Source organism: Pocillopora damicornis, chromosome 13, assembly GCF_964200805.1.
Source record: "Pocillopora damicornis chromosome 13, jaPocDami1.2, whole genome shotgun sequence".
NCBI classification, from domain to species: Eukaryota; Metazoa; Cnidaria; class Anthozoa; order Scleractinia; family Pocilloporidae; genus Pocillopora; species Pocillopora damicornis.
In genome coordinates, this window is record NC_142682.1 from 14,166,439 (window position 1) to 14,190,522 (window position 24,084).

The following is a 24,084-nucleotide window of genomic DNA, read 5'->3' on the forward strand; positions in this document are numbered from 1 at the left end:
TCTGTTGAACATGGTAGGTAGGCATGTGTCTTATCACAGGTTATAGTTAGGTTTTCATCATCTCCGGCTTAAGCTTATTTTTCCTGAGTTTTAGTGGGAATTTTTTCAATTGCCTTTTTGGGCTTCAGGTACTAAATGGAGGAAAAACTTCGATAGAACTTATTTATCTCACTCGCCCCAAATCCCTCACTACTGTCAGTTAATTGTTTATTTATTTGGCTTTCGGTCAAACTAGTCCAATTACCCCAAAAAAATAAATGGACTCTTCCTCACATGTGTGTGGCTTTCAAAAAGACAAATACTTGTTTGATAAAAACAAATTACCACTGACTTGTCTGGTGGCACAATCAATACAGCTGCAAATGATGGATGCATATGATGGTGTTGCATGAGGTGCTCTTCAAGGTCTCTCATAGTAAAGAAACCCAGGTCTGAAATGATTTCAAGTTTCTTCAAATGTTTATCATTTTATCCATGCTGAAGGACTTGACTGACTTCCAAATTTGGTTGCTGAACTGGTAGGTTGAAAGAGTCATATAACTGATTTCCTTTTATTATGACATTAGTAAACATAGTTATCTGTGATTAGTTTGGGATTCAGTTTCAGCATGTTAGATGCCGAATTTAGAATGGCTTTTTCAGCTGTCTTACCAAGCTCTTTTACTTTTTTTTTATAGAAACTCCTTACACAGTGGACATGAAGTTGATTCACTGAGGCAAACATCATGGAGTGAGTGAAAACAACCAGGCAGGAGGGTCCAATTCTCATCCTGGCTGGAAATGTTACACAGAGGTAAATCACATTTTTTTGTTTGATCCGGCTTGATAGCACAGTGATACCCTAAATATAAAACAGTCATCTTCATATTTTTGTTGGGGGACATTGTTGGCAGTGTGACATGAGTTGGAACACTTGTGTTGCAGCTGTTGTTTTAAGGAGAATAGACTCTGTCCTGGACTCTGAGAGATTTTTATAAACATGGAGGACAGTGCTTAAGCGCATCTCACTTTTAGTAAGCTTAGTTGGTTGTGTGAGAAAGAAAACTGCTTAGGTGTGGTGAGAAATGACCTGTAGTGTAACTGTTTATCCTTTGACTGGAAAATGGACTTTGCTTTCTTTCTAAGTTCATCAGCAGTATCAGAACTGTTTATCTGTGAACAGAGTATGCTATGGGTGTTTTCCACAGGATATTCATAGAAAAGGCAATGTAATTCCTTAGTAGATTATACAGTTGTGGAGCATGTTTTCCCCAGTGAGAGCACATGTTGATCCAAATAAGTGGTGCTATGTTATAGTGCTGGCATTGGAGGCAAGTAAACGTGATCCAAATCCTGATCATTGTGCTAAAATACTCAGAGTAATTGTTAAGTTTGAAAGAAATGCTATATATCAACAACACCAAAGGTATATAGCTACATCTAGTAAAGTGAATAGGGTCCCATACTCTGCATCTTTGAACTGGGAGAACTTTGCCATCACAGTGCAGTGGACAAGTGTCCAACCACTATACACAATATCAAGAATCAGACTAATTCTCTAGGGTTTGGGGTTATCTGCCGATTTTCTTGCTTGGAAAATTGTTTCATATGATGCCTTGAAAAACAGATGATAGGATTGAACAATATGTTCTCTACTGTTTAAGGAAATGTGAAGTGGCCCAATAGTTGGTAATATTGACAGAATGGATGACTGTGATGTTGCCTGTGGCAAGCTATTGTTCAAGAGATTGTCAGTAGTACCAGATGTCATTGGAAAAGAATACAAGGAATAATCAGTTAAACTATTGTCCTGTTGCAGAGGAGCATCTGAAAATCCTGGATGAGAGCTGACAAACTTCTTAAGTGATTCGTATATGATTTGTCTACCATAAAATTGGCATGGCCAATCCCCTGGCTGAAAAACAATAACTTTCTTTAAATAGGCAGCCAAGCTAGTGTGCATTGCCACATAATAGGTGATATCAAAGTCCCCCTTTGACTTCAGTCTCAGTTCTACAAGACCTTATGGTGCAAATCATCCATTTTGCACATCATTTGTACATTTTCACTGTCACAGTATTGATGAATGTTGATTCATTCTATGTCTCTCAATTCCAGGATTAATCAGAGAAGCATAACTCTCACTGATGCCATGCATGGACAATGCAGCAGTACTTAGTTGTATGCCTGATTCAATATCTATACCATTTTGGTCATGTATACAAAGGGCATGCATTACAGGTACAGCTTGAATATCTTTAAAAACTTCGACAACTATGGTACACACTTTCTTTGCCTCTGACAATTTTTCCTCTTCTGGCCTTCTTTTAGTGTGAATGGCTGTGAAATCATCAATTATTAACACTACTAGCCATTTGCAATCTGTAGCTGTGGTTATAAAATCTTCAAAAGATTTGAGATGAGACTGTGACATTTTGTGCATAACATTGTTTAAAGTTCTTTTGGAACATGTATACCCCATGATATGTTCTGTTTCAATGCCCTCTCGATTTATCAGATTACTCCTGAGATGAAGAGCATGGTCCATTTGAAGAGGATTGCATGTTTGACTGAGGCAGTAGCACAAATTGTAAATTAATGAAAAAACCCTTGACTGAATCCAGAATAGTGTCAAATTATTCTGTTGCACCTGTTGATATGAAAAACTCTCTAAAACTGTCTGGATCATACACTGTTTCTGCCCTCTTAACTACTATGTCATAAATCTTTTTCTTGACCAATGCTATTTCCTCTGTCATGTCACATCCTACATTGGGTGGGAAATAAAATTTGCGCTCAACTGAAATCTCAGTTTCATATCGTTGTGAGTCATTGTAATTAGGGGTTCATGATGTAAAAGCCTCATAGTAGTTCTTGAAAACAAGTTTCATTACTACTTCTGCCAAAGTGTGTGATATCTTAGCAAGGTTAACAAAACTCTCCTCATTATTTCGATAAAGTCATCTAATTTTGTTCAGTCTTGTTCCTTGGGGATACAGGCTATGGAAACAAGTTTGACTTTCATTCTGAATGATACTATCAGGTGTACAAGGTTTTCTTTTTTTTTGCCTGTAATAAGAGTCTCATCAGACCATTAGATTGTTACAGAATGCTTGTTATTTAAAAAGGTTGAAAAATAAAGTTGCCAAGTGCATATCTCTTTGATTGACATCAATAAACTTTTTATTCGGAAATAATTGATTTATTAACCAATGGGGGTTAGTGGTGGAATTGGCCAGCAATCTTTATTCAGTAATTTACATTTCAACAGGAAGCCCAAAAGTTTTACTGGTTCTAATTCGCATTTCCTCATCCTTTCAGACATTCCATTCAGAAGCTGAGGATGCCTTTGCACCTATTCCTCTACAAATGGTCCGATTCTTATATGTTTTGGTTCAAGGGTAGTTTGGTCCATATAAAGTATTCAATTTTAAATGAAATTCGTCACATCATAAACTTATACGAAGATGCTTTCCTTTTTTTCAAAGTATATTTACAAGTGTCTACTATTGCTAATTTTCAGCTTCCAAATCTGATATTTCTAAGACAAATGATTGAAAAAAGTTTACTTACTCTCGGATAAAATTTGTAATTTTTCCTCCGTTTCTAATAAACTCTCCCAGGATACAACTACCATTTCTCTAGTACTACTACTATGTGACTTTTCTTCACTCAACATTGATCTTTGTGTTTAGGTATTCGTCCCCGTTGGGTGCGATTCATGTCAACAAACTTTTGAACAAAAAAAAATTTTTGTTGAATTTTAATTTTTGCCTAAGTGGGTACTTCAAATGTTCAATGATAACTTGAGATAGCACTAACATGCAGAAAGGAATTTCCAGTTCACCTAAGGTTTTTTACAGCCCTCCTACATCCTTCACAAATACGTCCTCTGCATTGATCGCTCTTCCTCCCATCCCAAAACAACACTTGAATTCTATTTCATAAATTTTCGCCTTTTGAAAATAACGCGGCTGGGACCTTCTCCCGCGTACCACGCAACCATTTTTCGATTTTTTCGCGCTTCCAGCCAAGTAAGACATCAAAAGTCTATCTGGACACCTTCATTTCCTTTGAAGCCATCGAAAGTGAAGTTAAGATTTTTTCGCAATCTGTTTCCATCCTTATTGTCTATCGTCCTCCACCCTCATCTGGAAACAATCTTTCAACTGAGCTTTTTATGAATGAATTTTCGTCGCTGTTAGAATCCTATATCACTAAAACTGGTTCACTTGTAATCGCAGGTGATTTTAATTTTCATGTTGATGATACAGCTGATACTGCGGCGGCTAATTTCCTGAGCTTATTGGAGTCATTTGATTTACAACAACATGTTCGTAGTTGCACCCACAGAGCTGGACATACTTTGGATCTGGTCATCACTCGTGATGCTGAATATATTTTAAATGCTATTTCAGTTGATAATTCCTCAGAGATATCGGATCATTACACTGTTTGTGCTGATCTTCGTTTTGTTAAGCCTAATTGGGAAAGGAAGCGTATTTGTGGTCGGAAATTAATAGCCATCAGCTTGGAGCATTTTCGACAAGATGTTGCAATGTCTCCTCTTTTGTCTGAATCATCCAATGATTTACTTACGCTGCTTCACTTGTATAATTCGGAGTTATCTAGTGTTTTGGATAAGCATGCGCCATTAAAATTGCGCATGGTTACCATTCGTCCCGCTGGTCCATGGTTTAGTGAGGAGATTAAACTGGAGAGAAGAGTTCGTCGCCGACTGGAAAGGAGATGGCGTAGGACTAGATTGCCCGAAGATCGTCTGCGTCTTATTGAACAAAATCGTATTGTCAAGGAGCTATTACTCTCTGTCCGCTCACAATATTACACCAAACTTATTGATGATAATTGCCTTAATCAGAGGAAACTGTTTGGCATTGTCGGTAAGTTGTTACATTGGAGTCCTGCACCGCAGTATCCATCTTGCTCTTCCGTGGCGGATCTTGCAAATAGATTCATTGGCTTTTTTGGTGAGAAGATTATTACTATTCGACATGAACCGGAATCGAACCCTATGCAGGGAACTTATTTATTTAATGAAGCCACAATAGCAACAACAAGACTCCATCGTTTGAGCTGTCCTTCATATTCGACCTTACTTCAGATTGTGCACCATTTGGCATCAAAGTCTTGTGAACTTGACCCTGTCCCCTCTAGAATACTCCTTGGTTGTCTTGATCTCCTTTGCCCTGTGATCTGGAAAATTGTTAAGCTGTCTTTGGAGACCTCTGTCATGCCCACTGAACTTAAACAAGCTGTAATTCGTCCTTTGTTGAAAAAGCCGAGTCTTGATTATCAAGAATTTAAGAACTTTCGGCCGATCTCTAACCTCACCTTCTTGTCCAACGTCATTGAGAAAGTAGTGGCTTTGCAGCTTGTTGACTACATTGATAACAATGGTCTGTGTGAAGTCTTTCAGTCTGCCTACCGTGCTCACAATAGCACCGAAACGGCTCTTCTCAGAGTCTACAATGACATTGCTATGTCCATTGACAATCAAAAATCTGTTGTTTTGGTTCTACTGGACCTGTCTGCTGCTTTTGATACAGTTGATCATTCTCTTCTCCTTGCTAGACTATCTGCCCGTTTTGGCATTTGTGACCAGGCACTGGACTGGTTTCGTTCATATCTATCTGATCGCACTCAGTATGTCAGAATCCAAGATGTCTCTTCTGATGTGCATGCCTTACCTTATGGTGTACCTCAGGGTTCCGTTTTGGGCCCCTTGCTGTATTCTTTGTACACTTCCCCTTTAGGTGATATTGCAAGATCTCATGGTCTATCTTATCACTTTTATGCTGATGATACACAGCTATATTTATCTTTTGAAACGTCATCGCCTGAGGATATGTCAACATGTACATCTGCTCTTGAAGATTGTGTTAAAGATATTGACCTTTGGATGTTAAATAACAAGCTGAAGCTGAACAGTGGGAAGACTGAAATTATAGTTTTTTCATCCTCCTATCGCCCACGTCCTGTGTTAACAAACCTGGTGATTGCCTCTGACACTGTTGACTGTTCAACTACTGCTAAAAATATTGGAGTTATTTTTAATAACTCTCTATCGATGTTGCCGCACGTTACTGCTGTTTGCAAGTCTTCGTTTTTTCATTTACGCAATATTTTTAAGATTCGCAAGTTTCTTTCTTACGATACATGTAAAACTCTAATTCATGCCTTTGTTACTGCAAGGATCGACTATTGTAACTCACTGCTCTACGGTCAGCCTAAATGTATCTTGAAACGTTTACAGAGTGTCCTAAATATTGCTGCTAGGCTTATTCACCTTACTAGTAGATATGAACATGTTACGCCGTTGTTTATTCAACTTCATTGGCTACCAATTGAACAAAGAATAACTTTCAAAATTGCAGTAACTACATTTAAGGCGCTTCATGGTGCTGCACCTAGCTATATCACTGATCTCATCAAGCCTTATACACCTGGTAGACTTCTTAGATCCTCCAATCAATTTTTACTTTCTACATCTAAATTTAATCTTAAAACTTATGGTGGCCGGTCTTTTACTATTGCCGCACCTTCTGTTTGGAATGCACTTCCATTCGAACTTAGATCTTGTAATTCCCTTTCTTCTTTTAAATCTAAGCTCAAGACGTGGCTTTTTAAAATTGGTTATGATGTTGTATATAATGATGATGTTTTTATAGGATGACAATGTAGTTTTTGTAGTTTTGTAGGTTTAGGATTTTGTTCTTATTTTTATTATGTAAAGCGCTTTTGGACCATTGGGAATTTTTATAGAATGACAATGTAGTTTTGTAGGTTTAGGATTTTGTTATTTTTATTATGTAAAGCGCTTTTGGACCATTGGGAATTAGCGCTCTATAAATACTGTATTATTATTATTATTACAAAATCACAAGGATTACAATAAACACAAATGGACGAGCCGTTGTATTTCGTGCTCCACTACTACCGCATCTATTCGAAAACTGGCGGGAAACAAATACGTACGCACGGTGCAGGCGCATGCCATCGGTTACTCTCAACAAACAAAAATTCTACTGGTGCACGCTCCACCGTCAAGGACTGACTAGCCTCGCTTTCACACTACCAGTCCCGGGCCGTACGAGAGGTCCGCTGTATTTTCATTCGATGTCAGAATTTTTCTGGTAGACAGACTGTGTGTCAAAGACTAACAAAATTGCACGAGCCCGTAGGGCGAGTGAAATTTGTGGTCTTTGAAAAAATTAACAAGTGCTTGTTTATTCCAAATTGCACGAGAAAAATCATGTGATTACCTGTTAATAATATACATGGAAAAATACGAGATGGTCTATCATAATTAAACACGAGCAAAGCGCGCGCATCAAGTGCAAAAAATAATTTATTCAAACCGTGCGTTCGGTCAAAACAACCGCGTACGATCAAAACAATAATATGCAATATCTTCGCATCTTTAAGGTGCAAAAAAGTTCAAAGTCCGGCTAAACAGTGCAAGGAATTGTTCAGTCTGTGTCCGAATCACTTTTGATGAAATGGAATCGTCGTTTCCGAGGTTTAACCATGTTTGTTTTTAATTTCGGCGTTGGATTGCTCGATCAAAGTGTCAAGCCGGGTCGGCTCGTAATTTTCGATTTCCTCGGCAATTCCCTTCCCTAAACACCACTTTTTCCAAACCGAAAACCAAAAAGCAGCGCCTTTTACAGTGTTTTCATTGTTTAAGCTGTTTTTCAGCTGCGGTGGCGAAAGAAAACCTACTTAAAACGTCGGCCATTGTTTCGCTCGCAAATTTTCAAATTTTGTTGCGACATCCAAGGCTCGCATTTGATTGGCTATCTGTGAGTTTCTTTGATTATTGACCAATCAGACTGTCTGATTTGTTTCTTTCTTTGCACTGAATTAACCCTCTTCTGCACTGAATTAACTCTCTTCTGCACTGAATTACCTGAAAACTGCATTTATCTTAACCAATCAGAACTGAGTAATTTTTCCATGTATATTATTAGTATATGTATAAAAAATAGCTGCAAAGCAATTGTAGAAATTTCGAGTAATCAAGCACGTGTTAACGAGAAAGCGAGCATGCGAGCAGTTGCAAAAAATTTTGCAGCACGAGCAAGTGAGCGCCCGTGTAATTTTTGCGAGCACTTTTACATTGAATGGGACCATTCGATACCCCTTTTGAACTCAGGAATAACTTTGCCGCATTTTGATAGCAGCCTGTTGAAATATAATTCGCGAGGATGGGCATTGATTAAGGCAGTGCAAAATGACTTTGAGAATCCTCTATCTTGTTTTCTTTGTTGTGTTGCAGTAGGTGATCATTCTAGAGGTCAAAATGATGATTCAAATGCGAAATTCAGCCTGAAGAATAGTCCTTTGGATACTAACGAGATCAACAAGTAAGCGTTTTTACAAAATATTTATTATAATTTGTTTTCGGGCTTTCAATCGTGAAAGTTTCCGAAACTGAATAGTATTGCCCAATTTTCCCTTTTCTTCTCACAGTTATTTAGTTAATTGTTATTTATTTACTCGTTAATTCTCGCAAGGACTTTTGAAAGTATATTTGTTGTCCGAACTCAAAGCTTCGCTCAACTTGTTACACTCAACTTCGTATATAGACGTTTCACACGGCCTCTGAAGACGAGGCTGAAAATAGCTCAAGGGAGTCGATAAACATTTCATATAACTTTATCAAAAGATTCAGACTGAGATGTAAATTAGATATGCAATTTCCAGAGCTTTCTTCATACAATGTGACTAAATTCCCGGTAATCGAGCGATATTATAGGACTCACAAGCTCGGAGAACTTGTCCACTTAAACATCAAATTAATTTTGGAATCGCTTGACACTTCTATACAAAAATCTGAAACTCTTGGTTTTCTAACTGCCGGTCATTTAGTCCATTAGAGCGAGCGATATTGCAGTATGCTTTAGCTCGAGGCTATTTTGGAACAGCTTTACAGTTCTAAACAATCTTAGTCCATTCGAGAGAGCAATATTCTAGTATGCTCTAGCTCGGGGAGTTTGTTCACTAAAAAACCAAATTCATTTTGGAATATCTTGACATTTCTAGACAATCATAGTTTATTGGAGCGAGCGATAGTATAGTATACTGTAGCTTGGGGAGTTTGTAGAACCAAATTTATTTTGGAATAGCTAGACATTTCTCAACAATCATCGCCCATTCGAGCGAGCCTTATTCTAGTTTGCTCCAGCACGGGGAGTTTGTCCACCAAAAAACCAATTTTTTTTTTGGAATAAAATATGTTAATGTTCCCTTGAGCGTGAAAAGGATAAACATTAGCTCTTTCTTGATTTAAATGTGTCCAGAGGGGTTCAGGGGAATTTAGAGACAAGTGTCTATCGTAAACCTACCCACACTGACACCTCGCTTTCGATTCTCATCACCCTATTTGCCATAAAAAGTCTGTAGCCAAAACTTTACTCAGGGGGGCTGACTGTCTACCATCTCCACTTGATTCGAAGGCTGAGGAGAGGAAATATGTTTCTAATGTCCTAAAGGCGAATGGCTATACAAAAACTTTTCTCCGTAACTGCCAAAAACCAGTTACAATTAGCAGCACTCCTGATGAAAGGGAACCAGCGACTGATTTTGCTGTTATTCATCACATTCAGGGTGTTACTTGTGTAGCTTGACACTCCTAAACAATCATAGTTTACAGGAGCGAGCGATATTATAGTATGCTTTACCTCGGGGAGTTTGTCCACTAAAAAACAAATTCATTTTGGAATTACTTGTATGGTGGCCGAGGGCTGCCACTCAAAATTTTACAGTTTTTCTAGGATTGAATAAAAAATGAGAGAATAAATAAATCAAAACTTAAAAAGTAAAATGGAACGTCACGTGCAAAACTAAGGAAAAAGATCGATTGAAAGTAAAATGAAGTAGAAATCAAATTTAAAAACAAAAGTAATTGCATTATCAAAGTAAAAAATCATTTCAAAATAAAACTGAAAGCCAAGGGCAAAATACGTCGAAATAAAAAAATAAATTCAACATTAAATCAAAACAAAAGTCAAAGTGAATATCGCTGTGGCCGAAGGCTACCACTACCATGATACTGTGCGGGCGTAATCGTATGTCCCATCATGCGTTGTGTCCTTTTACTCAAGTTGTGAAGTTGTTTTGGTCTTGAGTGATTTTAGAAGAGTTTTTTTTAGTATTTCGATGTCAGATTTCAGAAAAGCTTTGTAGGAAAATAATGCCGACCTTAAAGAGGCTTTGCTGAAATATGTTGGGCAAGGATTACAAAGACGAGAGATGTTGGATTTCTTCACTCGTGTCTTTCCACTTTACGCGTGGATCTAAGAACGCTTCATAGAAGGCTTCGTTATTTTGACATATTTTTCAAAGATGGTCCTGTTAAAATAGATCATGTAATGAAGGCAGTTACTTTTTATTTGACGTCTTCACGTTTTCCTAAATAAATCATCGGGAGAAAGGAAGTTGGAGCTGGTCCTGAGCTCCGAATTCCTTTTTTTCACTTATCCAAACCAAATCCAAAATTTAAATGGAGGCTTATCCCTTAATTCTTCAACTGAACTATTGAAAACTATTGATGAATTAATTAATTGAAACTATTGATGAAGTCAGTATTAGGAAAATCAGGTTTCAATTAATTTTAATTTTAAGGAACGCTTAATCGAGCTTCACCATAAACGTTTCTACCTCAAACACTTTCAGGGTTGTAAAGAAATGAAAACAGTTGGATACCAGAAGCTGTCTGTCGATGGCGATTTAGAAGGAGTCAGCTGCGTGTCTTTTCTTTTATTCCAATGGATGAACAATATTTTCAAGAAAGGTAGTAGAGGCACAATAGAGGAAAGCGACTTTGAACCACTTTCAAGAGAACACTCCACCGAATTCTTCACCAATCGCCTTCAAGAAAACTGGAAAGAAGAGAAAACTAGTAGAAAAGGCAGTGAACAAAGACCACAACTTTGGAAAAGTGTCATAAAAATGATCTCTTTAAAGGATGCAGTGATCATTTTACTCCTTTACGTAGTATCCTTACTTTGGCGCCTCTTTAGGCCTTTGTTTCTTGGCTACCTTGTTTCTTCATTGATGGAAGCCGAGCCTCAGAAAAGTCTTCTCCTGTATGGTTGTGTAATGGCTATGGGGATATGTGCCTTTATTGGAGTGTCTGGAGTTCATCATCATTCCTATAAATGTGACGTTTACGGTATAGGAATTAGCAGTGCTCTAAAAGGGTTAATTTACCAAAAGGTATGCAATTTAGTTATCGTTAGTTAAAGAGAACACAGCCCACAATTCCTCCAATCGCTCTAACGAAGGGCTAACGCGCTAAACGTCAGCTTTTTTACCCTTTATGGAGGCCAATTCATGTTTTCAACTCAATTGTTAACACTAAATTACCTGCAAAGTTCTATAGACATTGACTACAATATATGGGTTGTCAAAGGACCAAAGTTATCCAGGGATTAGCCTAGTTAAAAAGTTTTGAGCGCTGCCTTTCCCGCTATCAGTGGGAAGTAGTGACTTATTCGCACCTTGCACCCTCGAATTTTGCCATCCGATGACCCGCCTCTAAGCTACTGAAAACTTGTGGATGAGCTATGGCGTGAACTAGTTTTACTAGTATGTAGTCTACGTCACTTACAAGTTCTCTATACCATAGTCGTAAACAATCCAAAAATCATTAGATTTTAAGTTCCACGTTCCTTACAAAAGTATGTCATCTATCTTTCTTTATTGCATTTTTACATTCCTATTACCGCTACAAGCCCGTCTGGCTAAACAAAAAGTTTATATTCATATTTTCGTTTCAGATTCTAAGTCTCAACAAGACTGAGATATTAAAATTTACAACGGGTCGTGTGATTGACCTCGTATCCAACGATGTTCAGCGACTCGAAGATCATACCGTCCTTTGGGGCATTAGTGCTCTTTTGGATTTCTTCCTACTTGTACCTATTATAGTGGTATTACTTGTGTATTTCATCGGTTGGCAAGCTCTTATGGGAGTCACATGCCTGTTTTTGCTTGTACCATATTTCACTGGGTTGTCCTATGTCTTTGCTGTACTACGCCTGAAGACAGCAGCGTCTTCAGACAAGCGCATATCATTGTTGAACCAGGTTATTTCTGGGATTCGCGCCATCAAAACACAAGCGTTGGAGGATAAATTCCGAGAGAAGATTAAAAGCGTAAGGAGGTAAGGAAAGAACACACCATAATTGATGTTAAATCGGTCAAAGTAACTGGTACTTGTCGCACATCATTGCATGTTTGAAATAGCTTACAGGCTTAAGTAAATTTTAATAAAGGATACTATGTTATGCCATGCCCTACGATGCAACGTTCTGCTGTTATGAGGTTTTAAAATATCTCTTTATTCCTCTGTTTGCAGTGATGAAATAAATATCATCCGTAAGAAAAGCGTCGCCCTGTCAGCTGTTGCTGCCTTGGAGTACACTGCAGTGCCGCTGGCGATGTTGGTGTCAATCACAACTCTAGTGCTTACCGGTCAGGCCCTTACACCATTTAATGCGTTCATGCTTCTCTCTTTTATAAACGCAGCAAGACAGAGTGTCTGCTTTTACGTACCCTATGGCCTCTTAGGAGTATACGAGGCCTATTTTTCACTCAAGAGAATCGAGGATTTCCTTCTTTTAGAAGATTTACCCGGGTCGTGTCATGATCACTCTATAAAGGGCACTTTAAACACAGGAGGAAGTACATCTAAATTTACTAGAACTGTTTCAAATCAACGGGACAGAACTGTTAAAGTTCCCTCTGCTGTTGATAGTGATGAAGAACTTCTCCTAAAGCCAGCCACCTTGGAAGTGTTAATTTTGACATCGAAAGAAAAAACTCGTGATAATGGCTTCATTTTGCAGGATGTAGAATTTTCTATGGGTTCACAAACTTTAACAGTCATCACGGGTCCAGTGGGTAGTGGCAAATCTACTCTTCTCTCAGCTATCGCAGGCGAGGTATCAGTCGAAGCAGGAACAATAACATGGCCATCGTCCCTTGCTTACGTACCCCAAATACCGTGGGTCTTCTCTGGAACAATAAGAGAAAACATTTTATTTGGTCAACCGTACAACCAAGACAATTACTCAAGAATACTGGAAGCATGCTCTCTCACAGAGGACGTAAGGCTATTTCCTAACGGTGACCAAACAGTTGTAGGTGAGCTAGGTGCTGTTCTGAGTGGAGGTCAGCGCGCAAGGGTAAGCTTAGCACGTGCAGTATACATGGATGCAGATCTGTACTTGTTGGATGACCCTCTGAGTGCCGTAGACATGAAAGTAAGCCAATATATCTTTCAAAAGTGCATAAAAGGCTTACTAAGTAACAAAATCCGAGTGTTGACGTCTCATCAGGAACAACACATGAAAGAAGCTGATAGAGTTATTGTGTTGTCCAAAGGACGTGTGTTGGCTAACGGAACTTTTTCTGAAGTTCAGGAAAATAGTTTACGAGATATAAATCTTAATCCGAGTTACAAAAAACCCGTCAGGGACAGAAATTCGGACATGAGATTGGATTCAGAGAGTGAAAATGAATCAGAGTTTAAGGAGAGAGGAATGATTCTACAACATCAAGTCATGGACCTTGAAATATCAAAAGAAGACCGCACAATCGGAAGTGTGACACTTACGACTTATTTGGACTACTTCAGAAGTGGATTGCACGCGTTGGCAATGGTTGGACTTTTCTGTTTGTTTTTCATTGCTCAAGGTAAGGTTGATAGTTGATGGTATTCAATCAAAAGTAGGAATGAAAGTAGGATTGTCTTAACACCTGACAAGCGCTAATTTTTCACCGGTATGTTCTTGTGTTATCGTGGCCAAGTATATGATTTACTATTTGTCTTTTCCTTTATTCTCACTGTAAGAGTAATAATATTTAAATCTCTAATGATGTTGAAAACAAGATTCTCAGACACATAATCATCTTCGATGTTGATAACCACATGAAATGAATATGATGAATGCTGTTATTATTTTTAATCAACTCACCAACTAGAAGACTCTATATATTATTATGCGAAACTGATGTAATTCTTCGTCCCGAGATAGCAAGGCTTACAGGTGCATTGCCTTGGGCCAAACTTTAAGGCTGTATGAAAAGATCTAGCCGTATTATTTCTCGTGGCTCGCGCCGTTCACCACGTGGCCATTAACTGATGATGACACCGCCTCTTCTGGATACCTATTTATTTTTTTATTTTTTTATTTCTATTTCGTAGTAATGATAGTGTCTCCAGACGTTTGGCTCTCATTTTTAACAAAGAAGAGTCAAGAGGAACAGAAGGACAAATTGAATTTTATTTTCTATGGCTGTCTTGTGCTTGGATCTCTCATTTTCTCCTCCATACGAGCTTACGCCTTTCTTTGGACTTCTGTAAGATGTTCTGAACGCCTCCACGATAAAATGGTTGCAGCGATCGTACAGGCTCCAGTTTTGTTTTTTGATTCAAACCCTGTGGGACGAATCCTCAATCGGTTCTCTAAAGACGTGGGGTACTTGGACGAGCTGTTACCCAAAACATTCCTCACAGCTATTCAGTTGACCTTGCTAATTCTTGCCTCAACCATTATGCCAACTTTCACGAATTTTTGGGTTCTTCTTATTGTTGTGCCACTGGCTGTTATTGCTGTGTACATCTCCATGTACAGCTTAAAAACCTCTCGACAGCTCAAAAGGTTAGAGTCAATAAACCGTAGCCCTGTGTTTTCACACGTTTCGGAGACTCTCAATGGGCTGGAGACTATTAGAACAAGAAGGAGGCAACGAGACTTTGTGGAAGATCTTTACAGGTACGTTTCGCAGCGATTGTAATCATCAACATCAGTGTTAGAGTTGGATTCATGGTATTCCTCTAAGGACTACATAGACTTCCTCAATATGTTCAGCATTGACTTTCGTGACAGAGAAAGAAAGAGACTTAAAACGGACAATTAATTACGGCAAGCAGAAGCCATACTACGAAAACTGGCCTAGCTGCATAAGAACTAGTATCAACGCCATTTACTGGGAGAGAAAACGAAAATAGCAAATCTTGAACTGTCGTTCAGTATAATAGGGAGATATTGTTGAGCTGTCCATGAAACTAGCAATCAAACATTGCCATTTTTTTTACGGCTCTAAGCTGGCATCAGACTTCAAACAGCGGAATGAAGAAAAAGAAAACAAAAGCAAAGAAACAAACAAGCATAGAGAGTTCAAATGGTTGAAGATGTACTAATGACATATATACTTATAGAACGTGTGTCCTCTCTTCATTCAGATATCAAGATGTTCATACCCAGTCGTACATCATGGTGCTGGCGAGCGAGAGATGGCTGGGTATTCGCATGACGTTTCTCATCTCTCTTTTTATTCTTGCCGTAGCTTTAGCTGCGATCTTGGTGTCTCAAGATGCTGGTAGGTGTCTGTTAACTGTGAGGAAAGTTATACTCAAAAGACCATTTTATCTAAAAATTTACTACGTGCCTAATTTTAAGCTCAACCTAATCGCTAAGAGTTGTCTTCAAATGTACTTACGATATTATTACAGGCGCCGCCATTTTGAAGAAAAAAAATTTTGTAATCTGACTGCTGGCTTATCACTCCTAGCGATCCGGAATTCAGTTCAAATGGCGCGAACCAAAATGCTGAATGTCGTTATTTTTTGTTATTTCTACCTCAGCCAGAAAAAGGCTGACAATTAACAAAAACACTTTTTGATAGGCGAGAATAATTATGCGTAAGTCTATTCAATCAGATCAGAGAGATTGATGGCCGACATAAAATACCTGACCTGCTACCTGCGCGCAATAATGCCTCCCAGTACAACTAAGGAATAAGTGAAGGTTTGCTATGCCCGGTATCAAAACCAAAAGGTTTTAAAATTCCTTCATAATGCACTATGCAGCAAAAGAGCAATATAAATCTAGGTGGGATTATTATTAATATTTTTAATTGTTTATATTTAGAACTTATTATTGTACGATTTATATTTTTGGTGATATAAAATTTTAAATTTATGTAAATTATGTACTTGTATTGCAATAATAATTCAGCTACTAGCTGCTAGTTGTGATTTTAATAATAATGATAGACATAAATTCTGTATTTTATCGATAGCTTTTGCAGCACTGGGGCTTGTTTATGTCATCGAGTCTGCAGAACAAATGGATTTTTCTGTTAGAAAAATGGCTGAAGTAGAGAATTGCATGACGTCTGCTGAACGGGTTATGGCGTACACCAAACTTGACCACGAGCCTGGGTACCAAGTGAAGCAACTTCCCCCGAAACACTGGCCTCTTGAGGGGAACATCACATTTCAAGACGTGTCTTTGACGTATTATCCAGGGGGTCCTCAAGTACTGAAGAACTTTAACCTTCATGTGGAAGGAGGAACTAATATTGGTGTTGTAGGACGAACGGGAGCCGGGAAGTCATCTCTAGTGGCAGCTCTCCTACGCATGCCAGATCCTCATGGTGTCATAATGATCGATGACGTTCTTATAAAGGACGTCAACCTTCAACAGGCTCGGAGATGTATATCTGTTCTTGGCCAAAGTCCTTTCCTTTTTAGTGGCTCGCTGAGAGAAAATCTCGATCTCGAAGAAGGGTTCCAAGATTTAGAAATGTGGCAAGCCTTAGAGAATGTTCAGCTGAAGGAAGTGATCGAAAGTTTGGAAGGAAAATTAGATCATCAGCTGTTGGAAAATGGTGCAAACTTCAGTTTAGGAGAACGACAGCTAATTTGTTTGGCTCGTGTTCTTTTGCATAAAAGAAAAATTGTCATCCTAGATGAACCCACTGCACACGTGGATCCAGACACAGAGCAAACAATTTGGAGGGTAGTGCGAGAGAAACTGAAGGGCTCCACAGTAATCACCATAGCTCATCGACTGAACACCATCAAAGACTGTGACATGATTTTGGTCATGAAAGATGGCGAGATAGATGAGTTCAACAAGTTTGAATCATTAGCGAATGCATTAGTTGATAAATAGTCGAATGAAGAAAAACAAAAAGCGACTGAAACCACGAAAGGAATTGAATACCATTCTATTGTTTTTCAAAACTGCCTCCTGCTTAAGCCCTTTAGAGAAATTTGTTCTCTTATGAGTTCGGTAGTGATCAGTTGAATACGAAACCGCGTAAATAGAATTTTTTCTCAAATTTGTTAAGTTAAGGCTGGCGTCCTATTGTAAGGAGAGGTATTACTTATCTCCCTTTTAACGGAATGTTTTCTTATTTATTACTTTCTAGCACAACTTGCTTGCAATAACAGCCTTGCCTTAGAGGCTAAATTACCTCCATTACTATTTGCGTGATGACTTTCAGTCCTACTTTTGCTGATTTTGCAAAAATTTGTTTGTATCTTTAGTTCGTTTCAAAAGGGAATCGGGGAACATTGCTGGTAAATAGTTGCTGGTTTCTAATTTCCCAGAATGCTTGCACCACTTACATTACTATAATATCACTAGAAACTAATTCTCACAAAGGTACAAAGCTAATAAACCTGCCATCTTTCTAATACACTGATACTTTCACCGAAGGTTACAAAGCTTATGAGCGACAATTGCTTCGTATTTACATTCATTTTCTTGTTACATTTTAGACATCACATTTCCCGTGTTATAAATTATTTAAACGCTAATAGATCACAATTAACTAATACATGTATTTTTTAAAAATTGATAGTTATCATAGATTTGGTCGGCAGAGTCGGAAAGGGTTAGTTTTTTTTTCTTTTCAAGAACACCAGGGGGCACTGTAAAATATCATAAATCAGGGGATTTGATGAAAATCGCTTACCGGCGGTGCCTCTTTCGCCTACTAGTGGGTTGTCGTGTTTGGGTCTCGCCTCACGGCCCCTTTTCTGGGGAAACCGCCTATTGTACCATCGGCAGCAGCCTATGGAAAAAGTTATTGCAACCCCTGAATGATTTCAGAGAGCATAGTTTAGACTTGCTTTCAGGTAGCCATTGTCTATGGTGGATTTGGTGTTTCTTTAAATAAAGACTCATCCATAAAGCTAATCAAGTTTGAGTTATTCATGAAGCTGGGGGCCGGTCTCTCGGAGGTTCCGGTAGCTTAATGGGCCTATAAAGGTGTCTTTTTCCCCTTCAAGGGGTTTGAAAATTCTACAATAAAACTATAGGTTAAAGAAAGGAAATGGACTGGTTAGGGTGCCAGAACCCGCTTCTCTAATCTTTGAATTTTTATTTCAAAATATGCTGATTTGGGCCCGTTTACGGTTACCGGAACTTTCGAGAAACGGGCCCCTGCACCAGCTAAAAGTAGTTTCCGTTGTGGATTGTAAACATTGAAAATAAATTAAGATGAAGTTAGAAGAAACAGGTGCAGATTTTAAAACAAAATAGGGATAAACAATGGTATTAGTGCTGAAACATTCATGATCAGGAAGTCTGCATGTCTACTTTTGAGTTTACCATCGACAACTGCATTTTGATCAACAAGCAACAAATTAAATTTTATACACGCCATCTTAGCGACAGGAAGAATTCAAAGGAGATTGCTGGGGAGAAAAAATTCATTCTCCAGGACATCAACTTTTAGGCACGGTAAAAAAGTGTCACAGTTATCACCAGACCTAATCTTCTTGCTGCGATCGCGGAAGAAATCTCGGTCACGAATAGCTACACTACCACACCATGAGTCCTGCGTTCCTGGGGAAGACAAGTCATAATCCCTTGTCCTTGGGCAAATATACAAGCCGCATATTTTTGCACCAAACAGAGGCTAATGTCTCTATTATCCTTCAAACATTTTTGCAACGCGCGGGTAAAATGTGTTGAAACAGCTTACTCTTTTCTACGCATGGGATGTTTTCTTTTAAGTGTTCTTTGATACGATTTTACGAACAAACAAACGCCCTTTCTGCCTCAGCAATGGCTGAATGCTCTGTCATCTTGAATTAACTTTTAAGGGAACGCTTTTACATTTCTATGTCAGTACTATGTGGAATGCAAAGAGAACAGCATAGAAAATAAGACACTGATATGAGGGTATTACAAAGCAAAACTGAAACTGCCTTAACTTCGCACTATGTAAAGCAAAGCGAGTACCAAGCCATACCTCAAATCAAAATTTACCGAATAGGGAAGCCTATTCTGGCTTCCTAACCGGTCCAATTTGTTTCTTTAGTGGACAGTTTAAATGTGAAATTTTCAAACCTTTTGAAGCCCTATCTGGAATGAAAGCAAAACAACTTTACGGGCCCGTTAAGGTACTGGGAACTATTGCAAACGGACCTAAGCTGATTGAAACCATGTCTTCTAAGTGATGCGATATCAGTGGACAGCAAAGAAAGGATAATTCATCAAAACCTGTCTTCAAATGCGATTAGATGACAATTGCAACACGGATTAAATTGGATTATGTAAAAACAATAATCCAGGGATGATGACTCGCGACAGCTGCCAAGCAATTTTCTCTTAGGTGCGTGAATGAGAAGATGGGGCTATTAAACGGATTATTCTTCTCTACATATATTATAAAGGGACGTTATAAAGGATGTTCTAGAATTTGAATGTAAGGAGAATACATAAAAAAAATAAAAGCATATTGTTACAAAAAGAAAGTATTTCTAGGGCGCAACTATCTTCGTAACCAACGTAACCGTGTCAACAAAAAAATGTTGTAAACATGTGTTCCATTAGTATCTAAAATATACGCGTTGAATCGCACAAAATAATAATTTAAATCAAACCGTAAAGTTTAGATGTGAGTAGAATACGTATAAAAAATAAAAGAAGATTGTTACAAAAAAAGGCAATTCTAGGGCGCAATTGTTTTGGTAACCAACGTAACCGTGTTAGCAAATAAGAATGCTTTAAACAGGTGTCTCATTAGTATCTAAAATATGCGCACTGACTCACACAAAATAATAACTTAAATCAAACCGTAAAAAGTTGAAGACATAAAATTGGGTCACGCTTGAAGAAAGTCTAATTCTGAGAAGATTCTGATCCGTTGGAATTTCCACTGAATTTTTATTTACTTCGGTTTCACCGTTTTCAAGCTGAATTATGGATGTCAAGTTCCATTTACTTCTGTTGCTGTTTTTGTTGGCCGGGACCTTACCCGTGATAGGAACTCCCACAGGTAAAGAGTTTATCGAGGAAATGTTGTTTGGATACGAACACACGTAGTTAATGTATAGACACAAGGATTGCATACTTAACGTAGTACATGGCTGTGATGATAAATTGATGTTATGTGGTCTTTAAAAGCCACACAGCGCGCATTTAAGGCCTCGATGGTAGTGGGAGGCATAATGGCCAAATGGTCAGTGCACTGAACTCCGCGTCGAGAGGCCCGGGTTCGAGATCTGGCCGGGACAATGCGTTGTGTTCTTAGGCTCACCGTGCAGCGTTGCTGTATTGTGTCTCACGCACCTTCGTGGTGAAAGCGAATAAAAAAGAAAAAGAAATAAAGAGGTCAGTCGTAGGACATGAGCAAGGGGCTCAATTTTGGCCATGTAAGCCGTGAAACTTGCAGATAATCTCTATGATTAAAGGAAACAAAAGTTGGGAAAAAGTCAACTTGAGACTTTTCGAACAAAGAGCTTACTTGGCGACGGGTGTCCCGTTGTTTTTAATACTTAGTTTCAAGCTTTATCATATAAACACTGATAAAAGTTATTGTTTAATTTTTTTGTTTTTGAAACACCATGAATTACTGACTTGTGTGGTTTTATGTAAGATTCCTGTACGACAACTTGGCTTTGACAGCCCAACGGAACGCACTGAACATAAAAACAGACCACTGGACAACTAGAGCTTTTGCACATGCGCACGCACAGGAAAAAAATGAACCAGTTTCGGCCTCACTTAGCCGCATTTGCACAGCACTTAAAGTGAGAAGAACAGAAATCATCACAGTATTGCTATAGTTTTTTTCATTTTTTTGTAAACAAAAACCTAATATCATTAACGTCACTGCGCCTGAGTGTATGTTCACCATGTAATGGCAAAGACTCATGAGCTGTTCTCTCAAAGGAGAAACAAACTTTCACTGTTTTTATGCCAGTGACAGAATGTAAAGACATTCCAATGGCGACTTGTTATTCCAACCAGACACCTTGCCCTCCTGGATGGCGCCAATGTCCGTATCCCTGCTCCCCTTTATCCATGACATGCTGTTGTGACATGACATGGTAGGTGAGAATTCAATAGAGCTTACTAGAGCTGGTGACCGATTAAGGCAGAAGTAATCAATGTGGGCCGTTAGTCAATTCACTACATGGTAATGAGATATGTGTTCTTGAAACAAGGCCTCGGCGACGCGATATACTGATGAGTTCAGTTTTGCCAAGTATTTTCATCCCTTCCGTTTCACCCACATTTCCCAACTATCAGCGATATTATAAAAACAACAAAGAATGATAATAATGGTTATCATCCTTCAAATATTTTTGCTCGCGTGCGATCTGTCTAAACGCATTACTGGACCGAAAATCCCCCAGCTAAACTGAGTGATATCCGAGAATATTACCCAGGTGATATTCCCCAATTTTCAAACCTTACGTCCACTACGATAAGTCTTCGTTTAAAATTTAATTCTAGGTGAGGAAGCGTTTTATGGCTGTTGCGGAAGAAGGGAAACATTTGCTTGGTCGTAAAGTCGTATCAGGCAACGCTCAAAAGAGAACATCTCACGCAAACAGTAGGTTGTTCGTAAAAATTTTTAACGCGTGTTACAAAATATTTGAAGGATCGATAATAAACACAGTGGCCTTAATTTGGCGCGAAAATATGCTCGTGTCTCTGTCCTTGGACATTACCTGTTCCCGTCGAGGCTAACAGTTATCCTCGAGCTTCGCTCTCAGACAACTGTTCGCATCTTGGAACAGATAATGTCCGCGAAAAATATCCGCACACATTTTCGCGCCAAATAAGGGCTATTGTTTATTTATAATGAAGTATTTCTATAGCGCCATATCAAAAGAATATCAATTATATCAGATGCTATTCTCTTGCGCCATATCCATTTGCTCATGGCGCATGGGGACTTTCGCCAGACAGCATTGAGCCTTTTTCAGATTTTTGAATGAAAATTGTGCAGAAACCCCCAATTTAGGATTCGAGACCAAACCACAACCACAATATCAGGAGTTACGCTCCCTAATCTTTTCAAGAAGTCACGGCGTGGGTTCTGTAACGTCCTCTACTAATCAGCACAGAGAATATGCAGGAGACAGGGCCTAAAGGTTTATCGTCCTTATCCGAGAAGATCGACCTTAACGTCTAACCATACATAAATTTTTAAGTAACCCTGTTATATTACTAACTCCTTTTTCATAGGTCTTTTATCCGCATTGGATGGCAGCAAGAAAATGTCTCCAGGAACTAGAAAATTGAGGTTTCAGATGATGGAAATGAGTAGATGCTGACTTCCCTGTTTTGATTAACACACAGCTGTGCTAAAAATAAAGGGTTAAATCATTTAAACATGTTTTTCCTATCTTTGTTTCCTTTTTTACGGAGGAAAAGCGTCAAAAAACTCAATTTCACGCACCTGCAGCGATCTCTGACGGTGCCACATAATACTATGTAGAAAAGGCAAATTATTTCGTTGTTTTCGTTTATATGAGTTGCCTCTGAAGAGAACAAAACCCTTGGTACAATTGTTGCCAGATTATACTAAAACTTTTCTTCTCAAAAAAGAAAAATAGTCGAATATAGTTGGAACGCGAGAGCCGCCGCCAACACGCCCGTAGGATATGGGTAACGAGTGCTGTACCCACAATTGTGAAATTTGCTTCTTCTTGGTATGCTATGGTATTTTCACCTCAACACCGCAAATTTTGAGAATACTCTCCACTGCCTAGTCACTGGATCTTTCGAATGCCGATCTTTTTGTTAAACAGACCGTAATACTTGGCGGAAGCATCATATTTTGCATATCATACCTTTGCGTCGACCATAACCCCACTTCTCCCCGGTGGGGTGTTTTTCATAATTTGAGAGGCTTGACTCGAACGGGTCAAAGGAGGAAGCTATCAGAAGTTTTAGCAATTAATTGAATCTTCGTTACGGAATTCTAGGTATGTGTAAGAATCTGTCGGCGCCTTTTCAATCTGCGGAGACAAACAGATATCCAATCTACATAACTTTCTCCGCGCAAATAATTTGTTGATAATGTAACAGAAAATTCTCAAAGAGTGGGTTACTTAATGGTAGCTGCTTGGAGTTAATTAAGTGTCATCGTAGAGAAAAAGTTACCCGAAAGGTTTGAAAATACCAAGCAAAATCGTTATTTCGTTGAAGAGCAAATATATTTTGCGACCAGCTTTATTTATCATGTTGCCTACCATGATAAAATTCCCACGGTTATCTCAGGCTTCACAAAAATATGTTCGTGACTTAACTCTACACGAGCACTACAATTAATTTGCTTAGACTACGAAATTGATTCAAAGCGGTTTCTGCTAGTGGGAGAAATATGGACTGTAAAGATCTGCAGATCTTTAAATTACACCGCGACTATGCAGAATTCACACGGTCGTTTCTCCTTATATCGATCACCTCATCCGGCATGTTCTTTCAACAAATACGATAGTGGCGCCATTTAAATGGTGAAAATATGTTTTTCATCAATTAATGACATTTTTAATTTTTTTTTCTTTTGTTTTTGAATGTCGGCAACTACCCTGATTTTTCATCACGGAATTAATGATAACCAGGAGCCCATTCCTGTGATAACAAAAATATAAAAAAGGCACCTTAATTGTTTTTGGGTGGTCACGCTAGTTGTAATTCACCTAAATCTTGCAGGAAGTAATCCCCATAGTTACCAAAGTGGCATATATGTATATATATATATATATATATATATATATATATATATATATATATATATATATATCAATGATTACATTTACATTTTAAAACAACAAAACACGAGTTATTTTTTTGTTTGTTTACCTGATGAGGAAACTGTTTTACGACTTTTTTCCTCGTCAAATCAATTTTCTCCAAACTGCCTTTCGTAGCTAGGTTCAATGTGGCGTACATACTCAAAAGCATCGTCCATTAACTGAAATTCAACCAATGAAGGCACCATAAATTTAAACTAAATACAGTTGTTAGG

At 38.4% G+C, this 24,084-nt stretch overlaps 2 protein-coding genes, 1 long non-coding RNA gene and 1 pseudogene across 3 annotated transcripts; 3 read left to right on the plus strand and 1 right to left on the minus strand.

Annotated features, from left to right (window-relative positions):
* Nucleotides 1-993: 993 nt before the first annotated feature.
* LOC149035612 (uncharacterized) lies at nucleotides 994-3,616 on the minus strand (annotated as a pseudogene).
* Nucleotides 3,617-4,159: 543 nt separating this feature from the next.
* Nucleotides 4,160-6,673, plus strand: LOC149035613 (uncharacterized). Its single transcript, XM_089191309.1, has one exon. The coding sequence runs from the start codon at nucleotides 4,160-4,162 to the stop codon at nucleotides 6,671-6,673; it is 2,514 nt and encodes an 837-aa protein (XP_089047435.1).
* Nucleotides 6,674-8,107: 1,434 nt separating this feature from the next.
* Nucleotides 8,108-18,318, plus strand: LOC113680192 (ATP-binding cassette sub-family C member 4). The gene is made up of 7 exons (XM_027197197.2): nucleotides 8,108-8,366; nucleotides 10,678-11,220; nucleotides 11,784-12,169; nucleotides 12,365-13,704; nucleotides 14,216-14,786; nucleotides 15,257-15,393; nucleotides 16,096-18,318. Exons 2-7 carry the CDS (start codon nucleotides 10,690-10,692, stop codon nucleotides 16,971-16,973), a joined length of 3,843 nt encoding a protein of 1,280 aa, XP_027052998.2. The 5' UTR covers nucleotides 8,108-8,366; nucleotides 10,678-10,689; the 3' UTR covers nucleotides 16,974-18,318.
* Nucleotides 18,319-19,852: 1,534 nt separating this feature from the next.
* On the plus strand, nucleotides 19,853-22,442 carry LOC113680198 (uncharacterized). Its single transcript, XR_016182659.1, has 3 exons — nucleotides 19,853-20,094; nucleotides 21,022-21,152; nucleotides 22,296-22,442. It is a non-coding gene; the product is annotated as an uncharacterized LOC113680198 (long non-coding RNA).
* The last annotated feature ends 1,642 nt before the right edge of the window (nucleotides 22,443-24,084 follow it).